Source organism: Epinephelus lanceolatus, chromosome 1 (genome assembly GCF_041903045.1).
Source record: "Epinephelus lanceolatus isolate andai-2023 chromosome 1, ASM4190304v1, whole genome shotgun sequence".
Lineage (NCBI taxonomy): Eukaryota > Metazoa > Chordata > Actinopteri > Perciformes > Serranidae > Epinephelus > Epinephelus lanceolatus.
The window spans coordinates 41,943,851-41,966,695 of record NC_135734.1 but is presented as its reverse complement, the minus strand read 5'-3'; the positions used below and the strand labels follow the sequence as shown (position 1 = coordinate 41,966,695).

Below are 22,845 nucleotides of genomic sequence, written 5' to 3'. Positions count from 1 at the left end.
TATCTAGTGAACTGAAAAAGTAATTGATAATATAATATTAGTAGGCTACCTAAACTTTAGTCTCTATATACAGACTCTACGTTCAGTGAATGTAGAGTCTGTAGGCAAACTCCTCCGGAAGATCCTCCGGAAGAAGAGCGGAAGAGCCCTGGTTTCCGGTTGTAGGCTGTTTGTAGTCTGCGTGATACTGATCAATCACGTTTGAGCCAGCTGCAGTTGTGGTGAACTAACGAGGCGGAAGCGCCACTGCAAACTCTGAATCCATTGCAATGGTTCAGCATATTTACTTATATATAAACGGAAGTCGGAAACGGAAATTCGCCTCCTCCGCCCAAATCAACCCGGAATGCCAAAAAATCGGGGGTCTGCCCCCAGAGGCTGTATCACCATCTGCCGGAAGTCAGACGCCAAATACAGCCGATGGGTTCCGAGAATGCCTAAAATTTAATTTGTGATATTGATAATTTATATATTAAAAAAATTGATACTTGGCACAGTGATACGATGCAATACGATATTGCCACACAAAAATATCAAGATACTATGCTGTATCAATTTTTTCCCCCACTCCTATTGTTAGACCCTGATGGAAAAAAGGAAAATGGAATTATGTTACAAAAATATATATACGGAGCCTGGGTTTGTTGAAGGTGGCAGTGCTGTTTGGGCTGAGAAAGCCATGTATAAGTAAGGTAAAGGAGGTTGTTGGGTTGGTGCAGGGAGCAGTGAGAGCTGGCATTAGGGGAGTGTCTCTGGGATGCCAGAGATCACTGTCTAGCCTCCTGGAGGTGTCGTGGGACCAACTAGACGAAACACTGGTGAAAAGAGGTTCCCACCCGATGACCCCAAAGATGTGTTAGTTATCACTGCTCACTGGTCTGTATAGTTAAGCCTTGCCATAATAGCTTATCATAGGGCTTAGGAGGTTATTCACTGAGTGTTGATCCTTTCTCTAGAGCACAAACTTCTTGTGTTTATTTGAACTGTATATATATATATATATATATATACTGTATATATACATCAGTAGATAGATAGATAGATAGATAGATAGATAGATCATTCCCAAATGTGTACAATTGATTCTAGTGTTTCATTTGTCCAACATATATACTTTGTATTGTGCTCTCAAAAATTCCCACAGTGGAACAAAAAACAAGATGTCGTTCACTCCTTAATACCAGAAACCCACAATTGAATATTTAGTCTTTGATGGATATCAGAAATCATCTTCATGCAACACCACACCTGTGAAATCATAATGATGCAAGTGTCCGAAATCCTAATTTATGACTAACTGTAGAGCGGTGCTTCCTAATCTCTTTGTCTGGATGAAGGAGTGGGTTCAGACGTAGCCGTAGTCATATAAATTTACCTTGTACGTTAGAGGATCATTTTGCTGTCTGCTGAGAGGCAAAATTAAAATGTTGAAGAATTAAAGTGAATATGCCGGTGTGTCATTGAGACATAGTTTAGTCTGTAATTAAGGTCTCGTAGGTTAGGGTATTTGCCTTTTCTCAGATTCAAGTGTATTGACCCTGTGATCCTGATAATTTGAAGCCTCATGGCATTCACTGCAAATCTGCTATTTTTTCGGAAGTAAAAAAGATTATTATTATTATTTTCTCAGAATTATTTAAGAAGTTTTTATGGGGAAGAAAAATCTGCTCTTGTTTTTTACAAGATAACCTCAATAATCTTTTCAAAACACAACCAGTTTTTGATCAATATACCTGATCTTAATTGCAGACTGAACTGTGTTCCAGTGACACACCCACGTATTTGCTTTCATGAGAAGTTTTTACATAATTCTGAGATAATAATCTTTTTTTAATTCAGAAAAACAGGGCAAATATATTTTTTTTCCTCAAGTGAAACATCTGTACTATACTTTCACCCTGCACAGATGAAATCTGGTGGTCCTCTCACTGGTTACACTGGTCAGTCATCCTCACTGAACAGTTGCTGAATGTCACCTTCTTTTGCTTTTTCAGATTTCACCACCTGTTTTTCATTTTTTCCAGAGATGTTTTTTTCCAGTTGCACAGGTTTTACTTGACAACATTATTCATTGCTTGTATTAATAGTGCAACTGTTTGTTTTATTATTTCTGTCCTCTGCTTGCTTACCTCTTCTGGCACAGTCAGAGTAAAATCTAAGAAACCAAAGGAAGAAAAGAAGGAACGGACTTTCTTTCTTCCTTCTATGTCAAAGAGCATCATTCAAATGCACAGTATGGTAGTTTGAAAAGCTTTTCATTCTAAGGGTCAGAAATCAGTTACTAAATTGGGGCCAGCTGCAGTTTTTGTGCATGATAGATGTCCATCAGATGTACCTGTTTCAGTTACACAACTTAGGTTGACATAAAAAGTCAAATCAAGACGAAACATGGTTAACAACCTCAGCATCCTTTGATATTTTATGAAGAAATCAATGATGGAATGCCACTCTCCATCAGAGCTTGCCTTCTTGATAACCCGAGCAACAACTTTGCAAACTTCTCATGTTGCGGGCTTGTTTAGTGTGCATTACCTGTAGCAGTGCTCTGGATGTAAGTAATTTCAGGTTGACTGGCAATTCACTCTGCGGCCGTCCTGCCTGTAGCCTTAGGCAGTGGCGTTGCAGTGGGGAGGGAGCGCCAGCACCAGTCAATTACCAGTTAATAAACAGTGGAAGTTTTCTATTAGTGCTTGTTAGTGCGTGTAAAAGATTGTTGGTATGTGGAATTGGGGGAAGGCACTGTGACTATGGAATTACAAAAAAAAATACAGCCATATTTCTTTCCCTGGGTCTAATATACAGCACCAAGTTCTCTGTCCGCATGCCGTTTATGGAGATAATATTTGTTATTTGATTTTCAGCAGGCTATACGGTGCAATATATAGTATTTGCAGACTCATTTTTTCTTTTGAACAGGGCAGAAATGTGTGCTCAGTAGTTTCACTTAATACAGTATTTCATAAGTGACTATAGAGGACTCTTTCCAATAAAGAGAATCAATTGCATAAGCACGGTGGAGGCCAAACAATGCAATGCTGGCTGCAGTGTGTCTTGTCATTGATAACATTATGGGCCCCTGGTGGGTGTGATGCATTAGCCCTTTTTGGATCGCAGTTGTCACAAATCTGATGTGGTGGTAAATCCCCCCACATATTTGAGAGCAGATTTCACAGTGCTTACAGAGGAATATTGCTGTAAGGAAAATCAGTGCACCTGAGTAGCCTTGGGAAGTAAAACAACATTAATTGGATTTGGGAAAGTCACTCTTACCAAGGGGACACCGCTCTGACAGTCTGACAGCCAAAAGCATGAATCATTAAAACCCTCCCCTGTCATATTAGACCACTACCAATAACCGCTGCTCCTTACATTTGTTGACACACAGAGCCAAAAGCTGTGGGTGTGTGTAACTAGGCAGAAAATGTTCACAGTAGATAAAGGACAGTCACAATAAATGGGCCCATCCATTCTGTCCTGCAGGAATGGGTGTAATTACACACGTTTTACATTTATCTTCCAGGATAGCAATGGATGCGCCTCTGCTAACCATTGCCACCTGGATCCAGCATATGGGCTGGCGCCCTCTTGGGGTAATGGGTGGGGCGGACTCTCTGTCGACCATTGGGTCATTGGTAACCAGCAGCTGGGAGGCCGCCCTCTCATCACATCAACAAATCTCGCTTTAATTAGCTCACCTGCCCGTTTCCTCCCTTTTCCTACCCATGCTCCCCAAAGTCCTCCATCAAACCTCCCTCAGCCAGTTTATAGGCTCACCTTCCCTCTCATCCTGCCTCCACACCTGGGAATAACTTCAGCTTCGCGACTTCACACCTCCAGCTCCACACACACACACACACACACACACACACACACACAGAGTGCTATAAACAAGACTGACAATTGACTCGGAGAAAGCTTGGATCTCATTGATTTTTAAATGGTGCCTCTGTGATACCTTATTAGCATTTGGATAGCCACTGAGATGGTCATAGCTGAAGACCGCATTTCCTTTGTGGCTGTCGAAATAATTTGCACATTCACAGGTGGAAATGATCCACACAGGCTTTGTTGTTATGTTCACTCAGGCTCTTCCCATTGGCTGTTTAAAGAGGTTCAATAAGTGGACCAGTAGTTTACTGTATTGATCATAGCCACTGTCTGCACTTTAATGGGAACACAATCTATCCTCGCCTCAGTGTCCTTGTGTACATCGAGCCCAGTGAGCCATTCTCATACAAAATGTTGCTTTATGTTAACAGTGGTAATATTTCATTCCAAAATGATAATATGGAATATAATGTTTAATGCTAATTAATATAGTAGATTTAATTAATTATTATTATTAGGGATGTCAGTTTCAGTTTATTTTTCTTTTAATAGCCCGACACCCATTAACCCATTAAAAAAATGCTGTGAAATACGAGAGGCCCACCCTTTTAGTCCGTTGATGAAGTGAAATTTAGCGCCACATTTCAAAGCGCTGTCTTTGTAGAGGAGGTGAAATTTGAATCTTTTGTAATATAACTATCTTGCTTTTTATTTTATCTTCTCTTGACAGTCGGCTAGCCATGTTAGCATGCAGAAACATAGTGCCCACTGCCCACCCTCTGGTCTCCACTGGTTAGCTAACGTTAGCCTTGGCTTGGTCAGGTGGGAGCTAGCTTGCATTGTGCTCATTCGGCTATTACCTCTGTTAACGCCATACCACCCCCGGGAAGATACATGCAGAAACATGATGGCCACCCTTCGCTCTCCCCCGAGATAGCCCTGGTGAAAATGTGGCTTGATTTTGCTCTTTAGCATTGTTAACTATATTAGCACAGCTACCTGTGCTGACACAGCTAACAGTGCTAACAAAGATAACGGTGTTAACACAGCTAAAAATGCTAAATGGGGTTTGCAGCTCAAAATTGAGTGACTTACTCACCTGGCGTGACCTGACGGGAGACCAGATGGGCACAATGTTTCAACAGCAATGCTGTTGGGTCCAGATGGCATTATCACAGATAATCACCAGATGAACGCACTGCCAGCTGGCTCCCACCAGACCCAGTTGGTGCCCAGTGCAGTAAACTGAATAGCAGCAAAATTAACCTATGGTCCGACATGCGTAGCCTAAATGGTCAAAAATATTCTCTGCTGTTAACCAATTATCCATTGACCATCTACATCCCTATTTGTAATATTCAGAACAAAAGTGCTTTTTGACATGTGAAGGACACAGGACTGCAGTTGACAATTAGCCAGCTGGTTAACACTGGTACATTTACAGATATACTAATTAATGTGTGCTGCTTTTAGAAATAGAATAAATGAAATGAATTACAACATGAAAATATTTAACAATCATAGGATGTCATTAACAAAAAGCTCATTACTGGTACAATATTCCAAAATGAGATTTTGTCTTTATATCCACAATCATTTTATAAGAGGCATCAAATGTTTCAAATGGTGTATATCTCATTAAGGAACGGGCCTCTTCATTTAAATATTAGCTCTTTTTCTGGAATACACATTCCTGCCTTTGAATACCTTATTAAGTTGTGATAGCACTGTTCTGTCAGAGTGGAGAGATCCCACTAGTAATGCCAGACTGACTCTAGAGAGTGCTAACATACAAAGCAATCTAGGTCTGAGAAGATTGGCCTACAATGCTTGCCAGTCTCAGGTGACTGATAAAATCCAACCACCATCGAACTACCAGCACCGTCCGATATAGTGCTTCAGTCCCTCTGGTCCACCGCCACTCTCTCCCTCTTAACCACAGGGCTTCCATATGGACACTATTATGGCCGCCGCTTAATTACCTATCAAAAAACATTTCACTGCACTTGACGGAGGGCTAGCAGAAGGAGGAGAGGGAGAAAAAAAGACACAGACAGAGGAAAAAGAGCAGGCGTAAAAAAAAAAAAAAAAAAGAATGAAAGATGGGAATGAGAAATGGGAAAGTGGGACTGAGAGATTGATAGAGAGGACGAGCCATGCATCTGCGTGAATTTGAATAGATGGAGACAGACATGGCAGGGGGGAGTGGAGGAATAGCCTCGCTGTGCAGATGGGGAGAGCAGTGATCTGGCCAGTATCCTGTTTTTTTTTCTGTTTAGTGTTTACAAACAAGAGAAAAAAAGGGGGAGGGTCCGGGCCAGGAGAGGCTATAAATTACCTGTGATTGATGCTTGCCGCCGTAGAGGACGACAGTTAAAGACGTGCGGTGCTCATCGCTGACCATCTCTTCACTCCCCCCTCCCCCTCTCAAACCCGCCAACTCACCGGGTCCCAACCTCCCCCCACCGACCCCAACAACACACAATTAGCTGTTCCGTCTGTCACATGGCCCACCCTTAGCGGTCATACACCAAAATAATAATCATTTCCTACCAGACCAACTGCTGGTTTGAAGAGCAGCTTTCACCACCGGGGGTTTGATGCATCAGCCACACGACACACACACACACACACACACACACACACACACACACTACACTGTAAATGTCAGACTCCATCACTCCGTTTCAGGCAAACAAATCTGCTATATGTCGAAGGAATATAGATTTCTTTTCCCTTTTATGAAGATGTTAGCTCTTTTTATTGATAGTAAATAGTCAGACCACTGCTTTGGTTCAGGAGTTACATCTTCAGGACCCCTGTGGGCGGACAGTATGGTTACTAGAAGAACTAAAAGTTACACCAATACGGCATGAAAACAAATCTAATGGTATAAAAATAAGAATTGTGTAGAGGACGGTAAAACAAGGCCAAAACTAAGGTTTGCCTCCAATAACAACTAAAATATTAAGCATTGTTTTAGTGTTTTGATCTCGGCATTGGTAGTAGAAAGAAATCTAAAATTGAACACTCGCAGGTTATATACTAATATGAACATTTGGGGCTAAGTCAGTTGTGTGTGTATATTATTTATTTATTTTTTCAGCACTTGATATATAAAATTGCTGTTTTAGATATAGTGTTCACACTCACAGCAAAAAAAGATAAATTTGAAGAAGAGTCCATAGATACTTTGGGTATTCTTTGAATGTAAAGAACACAAGATGTGTGTGTGAGCAGTCAGTGCTTGAAATCAGGTCTTCCACTAAGGATGGGTGACATTTTTGTCTGTGCCAACAGTCACTATGTCAGATTAGGTGACTATGGAATCATAAAATCTTGCCGTGACTTGGCCGACAGACATGACAGACTACATGTTGGTCCACGACCAAAACATAAAAGCCACCACCAGATGTCAGGGGCTATATTTGAAGTACCTAATGCAAACTATGCAAGTCACTGAATCCTCCACAACAAGTTCCTGCAAATGTTTAACAATAAAAGCCTTTTTAAAAACAAAGGGATTCTCTCAACCGGAATTGTGAGGGGCTTTTAATTTTTAACAGCTACAGGAAGTGTTGAGTTGAAATGACTGCACAATGCATTAACTTTAATATGGCAAACTGGAGCAGATTGAAGGTAAAAATAGAAAAACGAGAATAATAAATAGCGGCCCATTTCATATGTAGTCTGTTTCAAACGAAGCTGGTAGCCTCTGCAGTTGTGGTACGTAAAAGCACCACCACTATTTTATAATCTCATTACTTTTCATCCTCCATTATGAAGAAATAATATTCTTTGCAAGCTTGATGCTAATGGCAGTACTCAGTGGGTTGACAAAGTGCCTCTGCTATTTCACACCATGAGTTTTCTCTTTTTACTCTGTGTGGTAACGTCCCTAGAGGAAATAGCAAAAACCCTGGGGGGTTGTTGTCATACAGTTGTCTACAGCAGCAGATCGTTCTGTGTTTCTACTGGTCAAAGTGACGGCTGTGATGGGAGCAGTCGTGGAAGACATAAACAAATTCAAACATGCTGTACTTTATGTTGGGACATCGTGAGGCGACCTAGACCTGGCGCCAGTTGTCGTCTACCATGACAAACTCCACGAGATTAATTGATGGATTATCGCGTACGACACTCATAATGATGTTCCCAATCGAAGCCGGCAACCGTATGGCACTGCATCATGCTATAATCGGGCTGATATTGTGAAGTGTGAACCCAGCATAATGGTTACGACTAAATTACGTCAGTACTACCAAGTACTGATTCATGTTAAATCCATCAGTGCCGAATGTTGTCACCTGAGAGCTCTGAGGCCGGCAACAGAGCTCCAAGGAGCCACTAGTTTCAACTTCAGACAGTAGGCGGAAAGGCCCTGAAGCTGAAAAGCCAATCATTAAGCTCTGTGGCTGCCAAAGCTATCGCTGCAGCACCGATCTGCCGCAATAATTTCAGTGTCTGGTTTTCTTTTCTGTATAATTTTAGTAATAGCCTGGTATCACAGCAGAAGAGCAGAAATGTGTTTGGTCGACAACATCACCCCTGCAGCTTGTGTGAAAATTAAATTTCTGTTATTACAGAGAGAGCAAAGTACCCAAAAAAGGAACCACTGGGTACTGGTACCAATTTTCAGGTACCAAAACCAGTGCTGCTGTTGGTTCAAATGTGAGTGCTGCTAAAGCCAAGTTTCCATACACTTACATTTACAGCTTATGTGGATGAAAAGCCATCAGCTCTGATATAAAATGACAAACCTCTGGTATACAGCAGAGTTGAGGCGCTTTATGGTCAGCAGGTAATTTAATTTCTCATGTATCGTCTTGCAGAGTGAGTACTCTGTGCCAGTTTTGCGGCCACTAAGAGTTTTTTTTTTCTTTTTAGACTTCATCAAAAGAACAAAAAAACATAAGGTTGCAGTATTGAGCCATGATATGTATTAAATCAATATTCATTTTGTCTCTTGTAGCTTGAAGCTGCCCTCCACAATCCTGTTCATTGTGCATTGTTGGGCTTCTCTGCAGCGAGCACCTCCTTACCTCAAGGCTACTTCTGGGTAAGTAATGTGTTTCTCACTCACACACACACACACACACACACCAAATAACTAAAACCAATGACAAAGCAAAACGATGCATATTTTACAGCTGCTGATAATTTTAGCCTATAACCCAATTACCATGACCATTTAAAAGTCCTTTCAACAATTCTGCTCTCATTCATTAAAAACAGAATTTAAAAAAAAAAGGTACCTCAAGGCTAAGAATGGGACATGCACCATTTTTCTCTGTAAAATGTCGCCAGGAAACTGTGAATTAATACAGTACAGTCTAAAGGTAAGTGCTATAGAGTGTTTTAAGATGAGTGGGGCAAATTGTGCTGCTAGACTATCACATCACAATCCCTGGACTTGTGGGAATTTAGGAAAGAGTAGGAATTCAGGGGGAAAAGAATGATGCAGAGAATCCACTATTAATCTTTAAGTTTCAATTTTTGTTTCCCCTCCTTTTTGGAGAAGGTGGGCAATTTATCAGGTAATCCTCTTTCGGCCTAAAAGGTGGCTAAATCCAGTGCAGGTCCTCCAGGACACAGACTGCGGCTCAGTGTCTCAGACTTTTGCTTTGTAGTGTTATTCTAAAGAGGACTGGATGCTCAGTCTGATGTGAAAAAGGAGATATGATGGAATTGGCATCGAGGGCACGGTGATTGCAGTGTCTGGAGGAGCAAAGGCTTCTCTGACCTTCAGCCTCTCTGAGAGCACATACTATTACAGGTGACTTAGACCCTTTCTACACCATAGACAGTATATAAAGATGTACAACCACTTCCTCCCGCTGTACAAAAATAAAGCACTGCCATGTTGTGCTTTTGGAGCCAGAATCTGCACAGTAGTGATTGGGAAGTTTAGCCAGGGTATGGAGTTCCCACCCATACACCTGTTTGACCCAGTTACATCGATTTATACACACAGTTGCCAATAACGACATCATGCGCCCTTTTTGTGGCATCAAATAACTACTTAAAACCAAACTGTTCAGAAAAACAAACCCAGAAGCCATCCTTGGTCTCAGATTATCTTACAGGTAAAGACACTGGATGTAGAGGTCGTGTGCTGGTGTGGTTACATGCGGTATGCGGTTGTGAGGCCGGTTGGATGTACTGCCAAATTCAAGGAAACGACATTTGAGATGGCTTATGATAGGGAAATGAACATTCAGTTTACGGGCAACAGGACGGCACAGTGGGGCAGAAGTTAGCATTGTTGCCTTACAGCAGGAGGGTTCCTAGTTCGAGCCTGGGGTCAGGGTTATCTTGGAAAGGGCTCACTAACATGGATTTCAACAAATTTGCAACCAAAATTTGAGCAGATTAAATCTTTATTTTACATAAAAATGTCTTAGATGTTTAACTTAAACCTGTGAAAAATGGGAGCAAAAACAAAAGTGTTGTGTTTATGTTTTTGTCCAGTGTAGAGTAATAATTTTCAATAATTTATTGGTCACAGGTCTAAGTCCGGATTGTAGGACAGGATAAAGAGGGATGGCAGGTTACCATGGGGGACACATTTGGGTTATTTTGCCTACAAGTATGGATGACATCCCACCTTGTCTCCTCTCAAATCGCCTACTAGCTAAAGGGCCACATAGTTGCATGCCTACTCCTGTCTTAGAACAACTCCCTATTAGACCTAATAATCAAATATGTAATGTGTGTGACCATCAATCCCCACCTGTTGCTGTCCTATTCATTCTTTTTTAATGTTCTGGGATTTGACCTGGTCAAAACTTAGTACTTGAAAGTTTTCAGTTTTAAAGTCAACTCAACAGGGAGTCTAGTTTGAAGTGAGTTAAGTTTATATTAAATTTCAAATCAACATTTTATAATGTGCCTAACTTGAGTCCAAGCTCTCACTGCAATTAGTCTTTGCATTAAAAGCAAGTTTTCCTCAAAAGAAGAAAGAGTTTGAATCTGAATCTTCGAGAAGGAAAATGTTTACTGAGATTTACTGAAACAGAGCAATGCTCAGTAAACAATGAAAATGCACCTCTTGATTGAATTCTAATTGCATTTTTGTATTTAGAGGCAGTCACATTTAATATTCTAAACAAACTTTGGTACACTTATTGCATTACAATATCTTGTGTGTCTATAGAGAGACCCAAGGAGTGCAGCTCCTTTGTGTTGAATGCTATCTGTAAGTTTGAAATGGGATTCGGCCAGGAGGCCTTTCACTGAAGAAAGTGGCCTTTCACATTTTCAGCGGACAATTCGCACTAAATGGAATTCAAATCTCAAGAGTCACTTTACTCAGCAAAACATTAGTTAGAAGTTCTTGGGGACCGACCTTGCAAACAGGACAAGTAGCTCCTTGAGTACTGGGCACATCTGACCTTCAAGGACAGTGATTGTTACGTACTATACAATACAACATGTTACCAAAGCAGAAACAAACTGTTAGCTGCTAAAAAATAATAGTGAAGGCTTGCTGATCCAGCAAGAATAATTAGTGGCTGAGCGTTCCCGCCCCCAGTTGGTTCTACCTCCCTGGCAGGCTTGTCAAATAAGGGATGACACTAATCATGTTAAAGTGAGATGGGCTATGGGGATTTCTGTGTGCTTTGATCAGAGTAATGACATTGTGTCTAATCAGCCTGATGCCCCAGTGTTTCCCTGTTTGCCTTCACCTTCCTTGTCCCACTTTTTCCATCCTACATCTCATTTTTAGATAAAGCCTCCATTAAATCTGCTGTTATGTTTCTCTTTTTCTGCACTTATTCAGGGAGTTAGAATTCACAGCAAGTGTCAGTGATGGGGAACTTGAAATGCATCCGTTTCAGAGTACATCAACAATCTGGTGACCCACAGTTTTGGCTTCTTAATGTGACAAATACAATTGAACAGAGTGTGCCATCATGACTATTCTCCCACGCTACCTCACTGCGTCCAGAGCAATCTAATTAATGCTGGCAGAGCATTTACTTTTTGGGAAGTTTTTGCTTCTCCCAAGCTGAGAGCAGGGATCTGCCCAGGGCACGACTCCAGATATCTATTTCTCTAAATAAGTAGTGATGACTTTGTCAGGACACAGTATTTGCACTGGATATCAGGCGAGGAGAAACAGAGAGAGGAGGGGAAAGTGTTGGTTGACGGGGATAGTGGTGGTGGTTGTGTGTGCAGGGGTTTGGGAGGCACAGATGGACAGTTGAATTTATAAATTGTGGGGGGAGTCTGGGTGAGGGGGCCTTGCCTCTGGCTCTGGTTACACAGAGTCACTTGAAGCCGCTCTTTTTTTTTTCTTCTTCTTCTTTTGGGCTCCTCGCTGCAAGATAAGTCCCTCGTATCTTTTTTTTCACGCTGTGCAACAGACCATTATTTGTTCTGGCTCATTCTCAAGAGCCCACAGGATCGCTCCTGTCCAGATTCTGCACGCTGATACAAATCAAACAAATGATTGCATGCAAATAAGGGTGAGCGTGGAGGAGAAGAGCTAAAGACTATATTTAGCTCATGTCACATTCACACGATGTGATTCATACGGAGAATAAATCTGCGGTGTCTAGCAGCAAGCAGCCGTGCTCCTTTTTCCAAGGAGGACGTTGCATTTTGTCTGGACAATCCACCTAGGCTTTGTGCACGAGCAATGACTGATATCATATTGAAAACCCACGGCGACACATTAATTGTTTAGGAATGGGAGCAATGCCACCTTAATTGGAATTGCATTAGAGATAGGGTGGAGGGTTCCTGCTGTTTTCCTTTTCTCAGCATTGGCTTTGACAGGCTTACACAAAGGCCAATATAAATGTGGTACATAGGAAATCAAGCTTCTATTGAGGCAGACACTCAGCCTGTGGGGTGTCAATCACCTTGGGAAGCTTGGCATGATTGTTGGACCTTTTTTGATAACATATAAGGTTGCTTTCTTGTTTGTTAGAGACCTACCAAACAAACAAGTCTCTTTTCTAAAAGAGACAGACATCTTCAGGCACATATTGGTTCAAACTTGGTCCAAATTGAGACACTGAATGCTCCCAGCTGTCAAAAGCTCAGTCTGTTTGCTCTCATGTTTGCTTATTCTTCGGTGTGAGAGCAGCGCCTTTCAGTGTTCAGTGTGACCTTGGACATGTTAATATCAAATGTCAGTTCAATGAATTGAAAATCATTTTATTTTCATTTTATAATGAACTGACTCGAGCAATAGATCAATGACTTGATCTTGTAAACTCATAAAAAAAAAAACCTCATTGATAAGCAACTCAGAGCCTTTCAGAAACTTACGAGAGCCCCTCTGTTCTTCGCTGATGAAAAGATCGCAGAGTTATAAGAATTGTTTGATGTTCTAGAGATGACATTGTGAATCCATTACATAATGTGTTTAAAATTCTAAGTGATATTCAGGAAAAAAAGAAGTGAGGGAGGACTACAAACGACAAGGTCTGAAAGGATAATTGATTTGAACTTTTTTGAAATCTAAATTGCTGACAGGTAGAGAATGTTTAACCAAAGACACATTATCCTCTGGCCTCCACAATTTGATTAAGACAGAGAACGCACATTGCAAGCATGATCTAAGGGAGGCTGGCCTGGTTCTGCTCTCTGCTCTTTCTATCTCTTTTTTTTTCAGTTTCAGCAGAATAGTTTATTACCCGTGGCATTATGATTCAGTCCATTGGTACAGCTTAACATGGGGTCCTGACCTTTTTTCAACCAGGTTTTTTTTCTCCCCACAGGTGGCTGGTGGAGGAGATGGTTCGCATGGGCACATAGAGATATTTTCCCTCAACAGGCCCATGCCAAGGACTGTAAAGTGCCTGCAGGTAGGTTCTGCTGTCCGATGCCTGGAATACGTGCCAGAACCTTCTCCAACTGATGAAACAGAGGCTGGAGTTCACAAAGCCACTTCAGGGATCGGCGCCAACATTTGTGTTGGATTAGACGATGGGCGGTGAGAGACTAATCACAGATATGGGATGATTTTATAAAAAAAAAAAAAAAAAAAACACTCAGTTGCTAAATCAAATAAGTTGATCATGGTGAATTTCTGTTATGGGGATAATCGTGAATATCTCAGCCTAGTCGCTAGAGGAAAATGTTGGCAAGGTACATTTCTGTAAACCATGGATACATTGCATTTGTACTTTTTATATGTATCATATTGTATGTATAGCTGCATTTCCTGCCAGTACAGTGCCACAAAAAGCAGTCGTTTTTTTTTACCTAAACATTTCTGCATTTTTGGCCAAAAATGTCCCTCAAATGTAGACTTGCCAATTATAGTGTAGCTTTGGCCAGCTCCGACAAGGGTCTGACAACAACATGGCAGTGCTCCATCGACTGTCGTGATCGTTTCAGATTTCTTTCATTTTCAAGCTGGTTTTGTGGATTTCAAGCAAAACGTGTGTTAATGATACTTGTTACCTGGAGAGGTTGGAAGAAGATAAACGTTTCTTCCCCATTCCAAAGTCAAACACCAAAAAGTGTAGGGTTAGCTAGCTCACTAGCTAGCTCCTGAGGGTATAGCCTACTTTTTGATGATTTTGACAGTGATTAAAGGCCGACCAACTTTGCTGATATTCAACCCTTTGTGTGTTGTCGCACTGTGTTCAGATGAACGTTGTTTGGCTTCCCTCGGAGCTCCCTGCATGTCCGATGGTGGGGGTCCGGCTGCTGGAGGCACGGGAGAAGCCAAACACCGTTCATTTGCACACATTGTGATAACACACCACTGGTTGAATATTGCCGTTCTTTCCCTTGAAACTGTCACAATCGCCAGCAATGTGGCGGTTCACTTATGTAATCTGTAGCCTATATTTAAAGGTAGGGTCTGGAGGATTTTCCAGTTGCTGTTTGTAAACACACATTCAAATTCGGCCCCTCCTATCAGGCTCAACTCTCTCGGGTGTACAGAGCCCGGAGGTACGGAAGAAGGCTTCACAGAAGAGGTTCAGGCAAGGCTCGCGCTGGTGCACACTCGGACACACTCGGACACGCTCGGGCACGGCACCTGCGCTCTGTCATTGGCTGGGGAAATCTCCGCCCAGAAACAGTCCGAGCTCACAAAAACATCAAAATACAGTTAAAGGGCAGGAGCTCTGGAAACAGAGTCACCACCACACATGAGCAGAAGCCCATAGGTGATGATTAAGCAGGATTTCATTTGTATATGTCTATATTTTGTTTTGTTTGAAAATCCTCCAGATCCTACCTTTAAGTTTTAGCTTCTAACCATCTTTAGCTTTTTAGCCTGTTTTTGCCGCTGAGTGGGTTTTACATCCTGGATATATCCTCCAAACACATATTGTTGACCCTACTGTATGCTTCTCTCTGGTTTCACTTTTTCGTTTACCAAAAAAATTGCTTATATTTCCACAGGGAGTTCAGTTAGTTACAGTGCAGGCACCATGCTAGCTTCCACAGCTTGACCATTGTAAAGAGGCGGGGCTTAGCAAAGGGTCAATTGTGCCATCAAAAGCAAGTATTTTACTAATAAAATCTTTTTCTAACAGTAACCAAATGTTTTTAACTAAACCCAGAAACCGAAAAAACATTAATTCTCAATGTATTAGCAGCGCAATAATGTACAAATATAACGTATCCTTGGTTTGCTGAGATGTGCAGTGCCAACATTTCTCTCAGCAGTTAGGTTGAATATCCTCACAGGTTACTTGAAAAGCCATCTAGCTTGCTAACAGCTTGCTTATATTGATTTCCTGTTTTATTTTGAGTTCCCACAGGTGGAAACGGTATCTTTCCAGTCACTCTAAAACCAATAGCCTGTCGCCATATCTTAATATATCATATCTTTTGTTCACTAAAAACAGATGTGTGTTATATCCATGATGCAATACAAACACAATTCCAGTAGGTTTAAGTACTATTTTAATAGTTTTAAGCACATTTTGATAATAGCAGGGTAATATTGTGATTAATGTCATAGCATCCAATGTTAAATGACAGAACGCCACAGACACATGAAGAAAAAGAGAAAAAAAGCTTTTTTCTGGTGATATTAAACTAGGTCAGGTTATTAAATCTGATTCATTGGAAACAGATTTATTGCTAAAAAGAAACACAAATATAAAGATAAGAACACAAATGTTTTATTTTCAGTATACTCCACAGCTTCTGTTGTAAAATAATATCCTTTGTATTATCCTTTGTTATGGTCCCCTGAGATGTCCAACAGTATAGATTTGCTTGTCAATATTTCATCAAAGCAAAAAATCAGAGTTGATACCCCCAACACAGCGTCAATACAGCCACTGCTGCTAAGATCACAGTTTCATTTTCAAATCCAATAAATCTTCTGATCCCCTCTGTGTGTAACAGAGGATAGGTTTAATCTCAGTCTACTGTCACAGTTACTGTGAATAAATTGCTTGTTTGTTTGTTTGTTTGTTGAGAGTATTCTTGAATTTCAGATTTAGCCATTGTGTCACCACTTTTCCGTAATTTTCATTTACAGTAGTGTTTAGTCATTTGTATAGGAGCCTAAATCATATGTCAGCAGTTTTTTTTTTTGCTGACTCATTCGCTTTCACTGCAAGTGTCTGTCCAGGGAAAAAGAAAAAAGACATACGGTAAAATAAAAAAGACAATTTCAGCATTTTAGCGCACTCGAAAGACTGTCAGCTCCAATGCTACTTAACATTTTCTTCTCAGACAGAGAAACAAACAGCGATGCGCATTTGTCATTCTGAAGAAGACAATAAGATGCAGCAAAGTTCAGATGGCATTTCAAACACAAGAAAGACGGAGTGGTTGCACATACACAATGCTGTGCTCCAAAGTGCACTGTTAAATCAAACTGCATGAAAACGAGGCACTCTGTCATTTCAAATGACGCTCATTTATCATGTTGGCTTGTGCTGCTTTTGTTCTTCCAGCATACTGGTCTACGGCAGTGTGGACACTGCAGCACAATGCCTGTTGACCCTCCATAACCCAGAGGGCTGCCCTGTGCTGTGCCTGAAGCACTCCTCTCGCTTCCTGTTCGCCGGCCTGCGGAACGGGACCGTGATGGTATACGGAAGAGGTAACAACGGTAAGGTGCTTTCAAGGTTGCTTTGGATTCAGACTGATGGCTGTAGGTTTGTGTCTGCCTGTTGCCCTGTATGGTCGATTGGGCAAGAGGGAACGTATATTTGACAGTGGTACTTTTTTATAAATGTGTGTTATGTGGTCAAATATGATGGACATTTTCTAAATACTAATTAATAAACTTGTATGTCTTGTATATACAAGAAATAAGGACTTTCATTGTGTGTTAATTCTACCAATGTAATGCAAACACAATTAGACAAACAGGATCTATTCAATTCCCAGTAAATTACATTTCTTATACCTTTGTTGGTTAATTATTGTTGAGGTCATCCAGTGTTTTATTCATATCCATTTTGCTTATGTAGATAGGTACCCTAGCTTTTGGCTCATAATGAGATGTGACCATGAAATGTACTGAAACATTTTTTATTGTAAATTTCTAATGGGCTTCAAAAAAAATGTTTTTTTCCTACAGGGAAATAATTATAGTGGAAAACGCTATCAGTGATCAGCTGCCTATATGGATCAGAACTCTTGGGACAGGATCATTCCTATACAAATGCTTCATTTTGGGTCTTTTTATACATTCATACTCGATATAATTAAGGGTACCGAGCGAATTACGTCAGTACTACAGAGTCCCGATTGATGTTAAATCTAGTGGTGCCAATTTTTGGTACCTGAGAGCACACCGACCTGGGTGAGAACGCTGGGCTTAAACAAGAGGCGGTAGTGCCAGGAAGAGCCTCATAGCCTGGAAGCCAGCCGTAGAGCTCTGAGGCCAGCAATAGAGCTCCGCGGAGGCTCCAAGTTCAACTTAAGACAGGAGCCAGAAGCGTCCTGAAGCTCCAAGGCCGTTCCATCAGCTTCCCAGCAAGCCAGAACCATCCCTGCAGCGCCGACCTGCCAGTGTCTGATCTGATTTCTAATATTATTTTAGTAATATCCTAGTAAGACTTCTATATAAACAGGCACAAGCAGACAGATAAAACAAGACAAAGATTAGGTGTATGTGTGATTAGAAAAGAGCAGTGGAGCAGAATTGTGTTTCAGTCGTCACCCCTGCAGCTTGTTCAAAAATTACATTTTTTGTTATTACAGAAAAAGTAAAGTACCGAAAAAAGGTACCAGGTTGGGTACCAGTACTGAGATCCAGGTACAGGAACTGGGACCAGTATCAGTTCAGATGTGAATGGTAGACAACCCTATAAATCACAAAATATGGACAAAAATAGAAATAAAACTACAGTAATTCACAGGCTGGTGCTGTGTGCACATTGAAATCATGATGGGAGAACGGAAGTACTTTTCTCTCAATAAAAAACAAAAACAAAAATGTAGTCTCCTCAAAATTAAGACAAACTGCCAAAAACGAGCTAAGAAAACACAGCAGTGAAACTTAGTGCTCCTCAGGCTACCTACTCAAAGAATGAGAAACAGCCATGGCTGCTGGTGATGGAGGCAGAACACAAACGTGCACTGGGAGAGCACCTGTGGTTGAAGCCTCCCTTGTCAAGTGCATTCGGGGTCACGTAATGTTCCCGTACCAGCTGTACTGTATTTTGAAACAGTCAATAGAAGCTGTCCATTTTATGACTTTATCAATCAATCAATTTTATTTATAAAGCCCAATATCACAAATCACAATTTGCCTCAGAGGGCTTTACAGCATACGACATCCCTCTGTTCTTAGGACCCTCGCAGCAGATAAGGAATATTTATATAATAAATGTACAGATGACAGTTAGATGGTAATCTGCATGAGAAATAAAGACAAAGGAAAAAAAAAGTTGCAATAATAATCCGCTTGTAGTAATTCATTTTATTACTAAAAGTGGTTTCCACTGGGGATGCACCGATTTTTAAATTCTGCACCAATACTTATACCGATACCAACTCTTTATGTTGATTATTTTGTACCTACAAATTTATTCAGTGACCCGTGATATATAAAAAAAGAAATAACAGCTTCCAAAGCCTTTTACTATATTTTATATATCATGATTTCCTCTCTAATATCTGTTTTCTATTGCTGCAAAAACATAAACTCATCTCTATTTCAAACAGCTGTAATTATTTAAGTTTCTCACCAAAAACAACATTTTATAAGATTACATTAAACAAATCATTAGAACATTATAGTTTACTTTTGTCTTATACTCATGTTTACTGAATAGAGCTTGAACACATCATAATGCCACATAGTGCAACCTCCGTGTGCTGTTAGTTGCGACCACCGGCTGCGTAGAGCTAACGATAATTAGCTCTGCTGATTTTAAAACAGATTCACAATGTAGCACTATCAGGGAAACAATGAAGTGCATCCTCTGAGGCGTCCTTTTGTACCAAACGGGAAGTTTCTGTTCGTCACAAACACATTTTCCATTGTCTTCAGGACAGCATGACACCGGCTGCTACAAGTAATCTCATCACACAACAATAAGATCACAGAGCCCATTAGTCAAACAGTCATTGTGTTCTTCTTGTACCTGCTCATTAATTTAAGTTTGTGGCTGTTAGTCTCGAGGTTTTTTAGCCTGCTCAAAATTAATGTGACACAACAGAAAAACATCGGCCACTGCCATCGCTGATGTCATCTCATTTACCAATCGCCTGATGCTGATTTTCATGAGGACCATTTTCAGAATGAGATTATTTGGAAAAATGACATTAATTTCAGACTGAGTTTGACTCAGAATCACTTTCCCTTTGTACTTGACTTCCCGTTCTTACTGATATTCACACCCACTGTAAATATGAAAATACCACTTCACCGGTGGGTCAACGGCATGCCATGTTCAGTCAGGCATCGCACAGGGCCAGGGGGGCTTCACACCATCTCAGCAGTGGTTTGCAGCCTTCACAGCCAGCGGGAGCACAATAGCTCTATCACTGGGTTCCTCTTACCTGGCCACAGTATGTCAACACGCCTGCCTTCCTCCTGTGCTCCTCTCTCCTCCCAAGCAGAAAGGATGATTAATTACACCAAGCTGCTGCTTGCCGATTAAATATTACTATTCATGCTTTGTATATAAAAAAAAGGACAGGAGAAAAGCTCTGGAGGGTGCCGGGGAATGTTTGTGGATTCGGCACATCTGTTAAAGATTTATGCCCTTGACTAGTGTGCGACTGTTTAAAGACAAGTCTGAAGCAGCCAGGAAATGCCAAGGCTTCAGTTAAGACTTGTATCACGAAGCAAGTTGTTCTGTAGTGAATTATGTGCTCCAGCTTTTGTCACACAGATATACACATCAGACATCATGTCTACTTACAATGACAATATTTTGCAAAAGGAAGCGGGGTAGATTTTGGTCCCTTGCTGCATTAAAGAGGGAGAAGCGTCTGCATGATCTTGCTTAGCGCAAGGGGCCGGAGGGACATTTACAAGAGTGAATTTTGAAAAGGTGGAAAAATGACCTTTACAACATGCCAAGCAATTAACCTGTGGAAGTCAGAAGGCATTGTAAAGCTATTCTGCTATGAAAGGCAGAAATAAACAACTCAAAATGTTAATTAAATGGCTGGGTGCACTCCGTTCTCTAATTTTGCTTCATTAACGCATAGCAAAGGAAATGCTTATGTAATTCACTTTATAATGTGGTCGCTGTAACGTTGTCCCCGTGATTAAAACTCAAAGAAGAAAGGTCTGCTTCATTTTTACACTGATGAAGCACAAAGAGAGAGCGAGGCAGCACGCGATAGAGAAGAACCAAGCAGAGGGTGGATTAAAGCGTACACCAGACTCATTAGCATGTGGGTGGCAAGGGTGCAAACGTTGTGCTGCACAGTGTGTTGATTGAAATGGAAGTCACAGTCTTTATGTGGTCAACCTGTTGTTCCTTCTCTCTCACATGGCTGTTTTCACATCCGAGCGTGAGGAAGCGAGGCTCGGCTGTGAGCCCTCTCCACTCGTGCTTCAGTATTTGCTCAACAATGTTAAATAGCTTTAAGAGAATTTTGAAAGTAAACACCAAGCCAACTTGCTGTGATACAAGTGGGAAGAATTTAATTTAATTGCCTTCCTCAATGTGACAGTGTTCAAACAGAAGTGGGGCATGTGTTCAGAGTTTATTAATAAAACTTGTAGCCTAGCAGTGATAATAGACACTTATTAAAGGGCTTCCTCACGTTCTTGTTATATGTTGCTTGTAGTTTTGAGCATTTTTTTTTTCCCTCAGATGATTTCTGGGACCAAGACTCCAGCAGATGTGTAAGCCTCGGCACAGAACCAGTGAGGACACTGTTAGTGTTAGATGACTCATTGTGGGCAAGCTGCGGGAACTCTGTCACAGCCATGGATGTCTCCAGCCTCGCCACTCAGGTAAATGACTAAATTATTACTGGCCACATAATGTTGCAGTTTACCTTGTAGCTAAAAGAAAATGCTGCTTCCATCTGAGCATATTTTCAGAATTGTGCATTATTTAAATGGATATTCCTCCTGAAAGAGGAAGCAACGAACAGAGATTCAAGTGGCTGCTGATAAATGTAAAGAGACTGTCGCTCCATCAGTTCACACTGCCTTTTGAAATTTTGAGTCATTTACATAGAAGTAGGCTTATTGATAAAATAAGTACCCTTATCCTAAAGGCTGATAAGAAAAAAAAGTGTTTTATGTGCTAAATGTCTTGTGAAAATAAATATGTATAGATTTTTTTTGCTTTTATCAGTGTTTTCAACGCGGTCATGGGCATGGTTTGTTAACTTAACCTATATTTATTAGATTATGGAACATGTTTCACTGTTCATTTTCTGTCTGTGTATTCAGTGTTTTTAAGGGACATTCTATTAAAAACATGTCTTTTGTCTGGAAATAACTGGAACTGGATGTAAATAGTCACGTTGTGTGGCATACACTGCAAAAACTAGAGCTCATCTTGTGATGAGGTCGCTCTAAACACAGTACAGCGATGCACGATTTAAAGCAAAGGTCAGCCAGGGACGTAAAAGTGGGGGAGCAATGGCCCCTTCCCTTCTTCAGGTGCTCCTGCTCGGACCATTGTGATCTCAGCTAAACAGCTGCAAAATTTAGTGAGCCAGGGGTGTAAGGTGGGGACCAGTGTCCTCTCACATACCTCCTATCCCCCCAATTCCGGCCCACTTGCTAGGACAGCACCCATTTCTTCGTTTTGATCTCAACCAAGCATATGAACAGTTTTGTGACTGCAACTTACATGGTTGCAGTGTAATTGCATTGACAAAATCTCTCCACAGAGACAGACATATAAACGTCTGGCAAAATACACCAAATTGCTTCTGTGGTAGTTCTGCCGCAATTAGTGTCACCAGGACCACATTTCACCATGACGACACACCCACAGACTCACAAAGTCAAAACAAAACAAGCTGTCCCAACATTGTCGTGGCTCCTAAATATTACATTCTGACAATTTAGAGTCACATTTTAACCTAACCTGTATGTCTTTGGACTGTGGGAGGAAACCTGAGAACCCAGAGAAAACCCACACTGACACGGGGAGAACTCCACACAGATGGGCCCCAGCTAGCTGGTGGGTTTAAATCCAGAACCCTCTTGCTGTGAGGCGAGATCATATGATCATAATAAGATCATAATATTTATCAATTCAAAATCTTTTGTTCCGAAATATTGTCTAACCCAGTGGTTCTCGTGGTGTGCTGGAATGCCAGTCCAGGTGTGCTGTGGGATTTTGCGATAACCACACATTATACTATACAAAAAGTTATGAATGAATTTTTAATTGACTGTATCAGTAGGTTGTGTACACACATTTCCTAATAAGGTGACAAACTGTAGCTAAAAAATGTAATTTAGTTTAATTTAATTTTAAAAAATCTTCATGGGGAACTAATGGGGGGGGAACTTGCCATTTGTACGTGGGAATTATAAGTGTGTGACACATCAAAACCCCTGAATGGCAGCCAGTGTGAGGGTTGATAACATTTAAAAAGAGAAAGCCATGAGTGCTACAATGGATTGCTTTATTGTAC

At 41.0% G+C, this 22,845-nt stretch overlaps 1 protein-coding gene across 2 annotated transcripts in view; it reads left to right on the top strand.

The window, feature by feature from the left end:
• The window catches only part of arhgef10la (Rho guanine nucleotide exchange factor (GEF) 10-like a), a 169,033-nt gene that overhangs the window by 121,405 nt on the left and 24,783 nt on the right, over positions 1-22,845 (top strand). For both annotated transcript variants that reach the window (XM_033627803.2, XM_078170616.1), the window contains 4 exons: positions 8,801-8,887; positions 13,563-13,777; positions 16,719-16,876; positions 21,054-21,196. In XM_033627803.2, the coding sequence (XP_033483694.1) occupies positions 8,801-8,887; positions 13,563-13,777; positions 16,719-16,876; positions 21,054-21,196 (603 nt within the window). The remainder of the gene's footprint in view (positions 1-8,800; positions 8,888-13,562; positions 13,778-16,718; positions 16,877-21,053; positions 21,197-22,845) is intronic.